This window comes from Sinocyclocheilus anshuiensis, unplaced genomic scaffold (assembly GCF_001515605.1).
Source record: "Sinocyclocheilus anshuiensis isolate Anshui unplaced genomic scaffold, SAMN03320099.WGS_v1.1 scaffold1425, whole genome shotgun sequence".
Taxonomy (NCBI): Eukaryota; Metazoa; Chordata; class Actinopteri; order Cypriniformes; family Cyprinidae; genus Sinocyclocheilus; species Sinocyclocheilus anshuiensis.
This window is the reverse complement of record NW_015551044.1, coordinates 1018996-1026354: the sequence shown is the minus strand read 5'-3', so window position 1 is coordinate 1026354 and position 7359 is coordinate 1018996. Positions and strand designations below refer to the sequence as shown.

General features: G+C 35.1%; 2 protein-coding genes across 3 annotated transcripts in view; both read right to left on the bottom strand.

Moving 5' to 3' along the window:
* LOC107661586 (urokinase plasminogen activator surface receptor-like) overlaps positions 1–2215 on the bottom strand; it is a 13071-nt gene extending 10856 nt beyond the window's left edge. The window contains exons 1-5 of one of the 2 annotated variants that reach the window (XR_001631124.1): positions 2163–2215; positions 1965–2084; positions 1552–1683; positions 1237–1344; positions 762–1057 (exon numbers count right to left, since the gene is read on the bottom strand). Coding sequence is in view for 1 of the 2 variants with exons in the window: in XM_016451243.1 (XP_016306729.1) it covers positions 837–1057; positions 1237–1344; positions 1552–1683; positions 1965–2084; positions 2163–2211 (630 nt within the window). In the remaining variant the exon portion in view is untranslated. Of the gene's footprint in view, positions 1–670; positions 1058–1236; positions 1345–1551; positions 1684–1964; positions 2085–2162 lie in introns of those variants that run through there. The other variant, XM_016451243.1, reaches the window with a different exon arrangement.
* Positions 1–7359, bottom strand: part of LOC107661589 (CD59 glycoprotein-like) — a 28121-nt gene that overhangs the window by 15127 nt on the left and 5635 nt on the right. The gene's annotated exons all lie outside the window — the stretch shown is intronic.

Below are 7359 nucleotides of genomic sequence, written 5' to 3'. Positions count from 1 at the left end.
ACCTAACAGACCACTCAGATCATTAGGATCGAGTCAGTTAGAAATACCAAGGGTTCACACAAAACAAGGGGAGTCCGCTTTTAGCTATTATGCCGCCCGCAGTTGGAATCAGCTTCCAGAAGAGATCAGATGTGCTAAAACATTAGTCACATCCAAATCTAGACTCAAAACTCATCTGTTTAGCTGTGCATTTATTGAATGAGCACTGTGCGATGTCCGATCTGATTGCACTGTATTTTATGTATGTATAATCATTTTCTATTTTTAATTGTCTTAAATTCATTTTAAATCAATTTTTAAATAATCTTCAAAGTTTTTAAATTCCTTGTTTTATTTTTATGATTACTTTTTTTAAATGATTATTTTACTTTCTTTTATGTAAAGCACTTTGAATTACCATTGTGTACGAAATGTGCTATATAAATAAACTTGCCTTGCCTTATTAGCCTACCTCTCAACATATATAATTATTTATCTTGTTGCCATTGTAAACTGTAGCCTACCTGTAAAAAGGAAAATGCTGATAGTGGAAATGCAAATATTGTCAAATTGTCAAAATCACATTTTTTTTGATAATTAAAGAATTATCTTACATTTTTTTCCGAACACATTTATTTACACATGATCTATTTTTTTTTTTTTTGAGGATTACAATATTTTTATTCTTGGGTATATATTTAAGTTGTCCTTACAGCATGAAGGTCACTTAATATTACATAAATATTACATAAATGTCACAGCAAACAGTCACATTAGAACACTACAGATACAGAGAAAGTACAAGCTCTATATTCAGTACAGTGTGTCTCTGTGTAGAATGTGAAGAGCTGCTGGATTCAGTGCAGCAGGATGAAGGAGAGCAGAGAACCGCACAGGAACAGGAAGCTCTGAGTGACATTTTTAGCACTGTTAGCACTCTGAGTGACGCTCTGAGCACCATTACACAGATTCCCTGAACAACATAAGATCTTCTGAACATCACCATCTGATGTTGTGGAATCACAAATAGATTTAGAGACACAGCCTTTTACAACCAGTGACTGCTCTCCGTAACTCGCTGATGAAAAGCAAAAAAAAAAAAAAAACACAGGTTAGTTTAAGCCTTACTGGTAGGTGTATATTATATGTATTACATGTTTAAAAATAAAAGATATACAGATGATGACTTACTTAACCATTTAACATAAGAGAGATAAAAATAACGACTTTAATCTTTTTCCTTTAGCAGATTCTCACCTGATGATGTAATGCACTGGTCTTCACTCCCTGAACAGCTCACTGTGTTTGAGCAGTTCTTCCCATCACAATAGTAACATTTCTTTCCATTGGAGTCAATGCTGGGATCTACAGAGAAAACAGGTATTCTTTTATTTTATTGTCTGTACAAAATATCATATCTAATGAAAAAACACTCTGTTAGCTGCTCCATTCAATCAGTTCACGATTGACAAGCCACAGCCTGTATTGTATTTCCTGACTGAATGTCTCTTGGAAGTACGTGTTGACTTTAAAGAAGATAGTCATTTGCATTTGGTCAGTAAAGCACAATACCTGGAGCATCCTGGATGTTACACCGGTCTGTGTTACAGCACACTGAAGACCTCTTTATAATGCTGAGGTTCATGGACCCACTTGCACAGTCAACAGCACAATCTTTAGCCTTCACTTTAGCTCTAATGTCACCTAAAACATGAATGATTCAGGAAAGACCAGTTCGACATATTATTTTGATAAAATATTTATTTATAAACATGCCAAGATGTAGCTTTTTTCTAATTTCAAGCAGTGTAATAGAAAAAAATTAAACAGCAGAAATCTAAATAGAATATTCTGTGATTTACATTTGTGCGGAAATTAGTAGTTCTGTGAGAAATTACATTTCTAGTGAAGCAGCACCAGTAAAAAAACACCAGCATCTCCATCAGTCAAAAATATTAAATTTCAATCCATCATATTGGACTTACCAACTTGTGTTACAGCCGTTGTACTCATGCACTTGGAAAATCGACTGGGACATGTTTTTACTTTTTGATTCGCACAAGAACCCTTCAGACCCGTGCACTCATAACAGCTGAGAGAGTGTCCTGAGAGAGACGGTGAAAAAGACATGCTAGAAATCTGTATTTGGACTTAATAAAATTATAAACTATTTGTCTTTGTACCTGGAGTGAAAAGAATGAACAGAAGAAAAACAGAGATTTGTAAATCCATCTTGATCAGGAGGTGAATGAAATAAAGTGTTTGTTTCAGTGCTCATTTTATAGCTGATCAAAGTGGGAGGGTCTTTTAACTTTAACTTGCCTTCTTAGAACACAGAAGGAGATATTTTGGAAAATGTTTCTGTGCTTGTGTTTTATTTATTTATTTCTGTCTATAAAATGAAAGCCAGTGGGGTTTAGTATTGTTTGGGCCCCAGCAATCTTCAAAATATCTTACTGTGTTCTGCAGAAATAGAAGTTTACTTTTGCTCTGAAATCATGAAGAATCAGACTTGATGTTGTGATTTTGTGAAAGATGTTGTGAAAGACAAAAACTGATGCTTTGATGACCTAGAACACATCAGATCGAGTTACAGTACTTTCATTTTGTTCACATTCCCAAGCACATAGCTAAAATTGATGTTTTCTTTTGCGTCTTTTTATTGAAGTGAGTTAAAAGAGACTGCCTGAAATTCCTCAAAGGATGAAACACAGAGAGAAAGAACAGATGGATCCTAGTTTAAAGATACAATATCCTATCTTAAATCAACAATTTTATCTGTAAAAAACTTTAGAAAGCTGTCACATACTGCAATTGAAAACATATATATATATATTTTTTTTTTTTTTGCAGTTTTTCGCTATAATGTCAAAAATGTACTGATTTTTGATTGACACATAATATTTCAAATTACACTTGTAATTTGCCTTTTTTCCACTTTTGTTCAGCTTCAGGTGCTGGTTGGGTTCAGTTTTTCTCTTTGTGAAGCCACAGAATTCATTGTTACATTAGACAAATTGGAAAGGAAATTTGACAAGCCTTCTTGTAAAGAGCAGACAAATCATCACTAGTAGATGGACTAAAGGTATGAATCTGCTGTGAAACCCTTGTAGTTTTGAAACTTCATTTGGAAATAGGCAGGTAAATGTAACATGCATATGATCAGAAAAACTAATTGAATTACTAGAAATATTGCAAATGCATGAAACCATGATACCAAAAAATCAGAACAACAAACACACTTTATTTAGCATAGTATGAATATAATAGAAATAGTTTCTGCTGCAGCTGTAGAATCTGAAGTGCAGCTGGACTCACTAAAACAGGAAGTAGAAGAGCAGAGGAGACAACAGAAGGAGGAAGCTTCCCTTCATCACCTTTTCCCTAAATGCTCATATCCTACGTACAGCTCGCTATCGGGCTGAAGTTCAGGGTTTGCCCACCGAATAATGACACACATAAACCTTCTTTGGTGAGTCTTTATCTTAAGTGCTGCAACCCGTGCTTGTTTTCTCATGTGAGTTTTTGGCATAGAATGCTAGACATATGGCGCCGTACGGACATTCTTTTTAGATTTGCTGGTGCTCAGAACAAGTACTGTCCAGGACTTCCTCAAGTTTATTGCTGTTGTGGTGGCAGCACAGCTTAATCAAAAAGTTTCCGTTTAATTAATTCAGTCACTCTTTTACCTAGTTTTCACATGGGATCCTAGGGAGACAAAAACAAGGCAGCATACAAACGGAAGTTAAAATCCACCATGGCAGGGCTCATTGTTTACTCGGGAAAAGGGCGTATGCATTCCATCTCATCAAAACAATAAGGAAATGAGAAATACATACCACTACTAATAATTCTAGTTATTAAAATTGAATGGCTTTTAAAATCTTTATTTTATAAAACTAAACTTTATTTTAATGTAAGAGCAGGTGCTGCCATTTCTAACATTAATGTGCAAAGCTTCTGGTGTCATTCGCTTACAGCCATTTTAGCTGTACAAAAACACTCTGTTACGCTACTTGATATTTCAAACTGGAATTTATTATCATATTATTTTAATGTATTGTGTTCATAATCATAAAGCAGCTTGTATTGCAAATAGATTTACTGTTTACTTATTATTAATCTTCTATTTACGTATAGCGGCTAATGAACCGGAAGTCTTGCATGTTCACAGATGAAGTGAATACTCCAGTTAATCAGTTTAACTGATAATATATATTATAACTTTCAGTAAATTATTACAGTAGATCATACTGGACTTAGGCTACTAATTATTGTTCTACTGTTTTGCTTTCATATTTGAAATCTTATCCTCAAAGACAGAGAGAGACATTCAATTATCTCATTATGTATTGATATCTATTGCTCTTCACTGCTTTTGGTCATTTTTATTTTCCTATCAAGCCATAGGCTACCGTATGACAGTTACTTTTACAAAGCAGAGGGAATTTGAATCTTGCACATCAGCAAATCAGGGTGCATGCGTGACAATGAGCAGAATGGATTTCTGTGGAAAAGCCACTTGTCTCCCTCATGTCTCATGAATGAGACTTGGCCAATCTGTACAAAAAATGTATATTATTGGTAATATTTTTCATCCTCATCAAATCATCTGTTGCCCCTGCTCATAAATGAGGCTAATGCAGTTTGAAATGTATGCAAATGACATTACATTTTGGAACAGCTCCAAATGGAGAAAACAACAAATTGCAAGTACAAAATGAACTATGTTCCAATATAATATTCATATATCTATGCAGCAGAAATGTCTGCTCAAATGGTCTTTTATAGGGCTGAGCCAGACATCCCACTTCCCCCAGAGGGTAAAGGGAGTCTCCAATATATTGATAGAGGCTCCCTGATGCCCGCAACTTATATACCCCAGAGGGCTCAGAAATCTTGGTGTGTAACCTTTGATGACCAGCTGACCTTCAAAGACCACATTGCAAAGACTGCTCGATCTTGCAGGTTTGCATTGCACAACATCAGAAAGATCAGGCCCTTTCTAACGGAGCATGCTGCACAACTTCTTGTCCAGGCCCTTGTCATTTCTAGGCTGGACTACTGCAATGCTCTTCTGGCTGGACTTCCATCAAGCACAATCAAACCTCTACAAATGATTCAGAATGCAGCGGCACGACTGGTCTTCAACGAGCCCAAAAGAGCCCATGTTACACCTCTCTTTATCTCCTTGCACTGGCTACCGGTTGCGGCTCGAATCAAGTTCAAGACATTGATGCTTGCATATAGAACAGCCACAGGCTCAGCACCCGCCTACTTCCACTCACTACTACGAATCTACATCCCCTCCAGAAGTCTGAGATCCGCTAGTGAGCGACGCCTCGTGGTACCATCACAGAGAGGCTCAAAATCACTTTCCAGAACATTCTCGTTCACCATTCCTGGCTGGTGGAACGATCTTCCCACCCCTATCCGGAATGCTGAATCCCTGACAATTTTCAATTGAAAAAATGTTCAATTTGAAAACTCATCTCTTTCGAAGCTACTTGACTTCATCATAAACATCCATCTCATTCATGCTGGCTTACAATAAAATATGCCGCAATGTTGATCATGCAAAATGCACACACTAACATAGAAGAGAGCTGAATGAGATTTGAGAGCTACATTGGAGATTTTCAGCAAATAATTATTTAAATTTCAATTTGTTCCTTACTTATATCATCATGTGGAATATGTAAAAAAATAAAAATATTTATCTTTATTTATTCCTTCCCTTTCTAGCTTGTACTTATTTGAACAATGTCTAAAACTTGGTATTACAAGCACTTCTTGTATCTGTTTGCCTCTTCAAGAAGAATCGCTTTATGTATCCCCCAATTGTAAGTCGCTTTGGATAAAAGCGTCTGCAAAATGACTAAATGTAAAATGTAAATGTATATACAATTTAGCTATAGACGGTGAGAAAGAGACATCAATGTACCCAGTAACCCAAAGTACTACACAATTTGTATCCAGTAACATTACAAACACGTTTTGCCTTTGTACCTGTTAAAATAACTAGGCTATTTCATTCTGAGTCGCAGGCCAAGATTATAGCTATTCAATTTTCTTTGCTCATCAATTTAATGTAGTGCTGCAATGACCTAAAAATTTTAAAGGGGCTATATATGATTTTTCGACCACTAGATGTCGCACACACCGCATCTTAGACCAAATCAAACATGCGCTGCGGTCACACTTCGGCCGGCCTCAGTTCGGTTTCATTTTCACTTGGTTCACTTTCTCTCAGTAGCTACAGGTGCGAACACAGTACAAAAAGTGTTGACAGCGTTCACATTCCATTCTGGTTTCAGTTTCGTTTTAGTTTATACTTTGTTGTACCTGTTAGTTTCCTTTGTCTCCATTTCTTTCTATTTAGGCCTACTGATTATTTTGCATACCTCTTTTTAGTTTTATTCTCATTAGCCTGTGTAAATTATACCCTCTGTCTCCTGAGTTCATTGCCTTTTTTTTTTTTTACATTGTTTTGTTTTACATTTCTCTTACATTTACCTTCCCAGCAAGCAATTTTGCGTTTAAAAGACGTCTATTAGCCGTCTAAACACAGCCCAGACAACAAGGCTAAGTCTAAATTTGGGCTGTCAGTGAAAATCTAACAGACGTCTAATCATAGCCCAGGAATAGACTAGTGATCAATTAGACGGCTATTAAACGACTACATATATACGTCTAATAGACAACAAAATGGCAATCCATACATACAGCTTTTATTAAGAAAGATAACATTTTTGACAACTTAAGACAATACAAAATGATAAAAATACAAAATAATTAATGACAAAATAAAATGTTATAAATACAATACACTTAAATATAAATATTATAATAAAAAATCTGGATTTTTTTTTTAACATCTTAAGATAATAAACATATAAAAATTAAAAAAATAAGTTATTTCAAATAACTTAATATATTTAAAAGAAAAAAAATCTAATACAAATCAAGAGCATGTTATCACACTTAACATTAAAACATTACGGATAAATGACAACATCAAAAAAAAGTATACTTATATTAATTAATACTTATTAAAAAAAAGCACAAGAAAAGCTTGACATAATTTTTTACTTTAATTACACTAATTGTGACAGGATTCTCTTTTGCTTGGATGCCAACTAAGAACAAAACCGAGATATATATATATATAGTGTATCACCATTCAGTGTGTTAAAAAAGAGAGAAGCTCTCGGGTAAATGTTGTGTGTTTTATACACATACCTCTAATGACCGAGAACAGTGCAGTCTTTTCAAATGCCTCTTTCTGCAGCGGACCACCCCCCTTCATGTTGAATTTGGACATGAGGGAATTTTTTTAAAACCCTAAAATATAATACAGATTGAGGTGGTTAACAATTG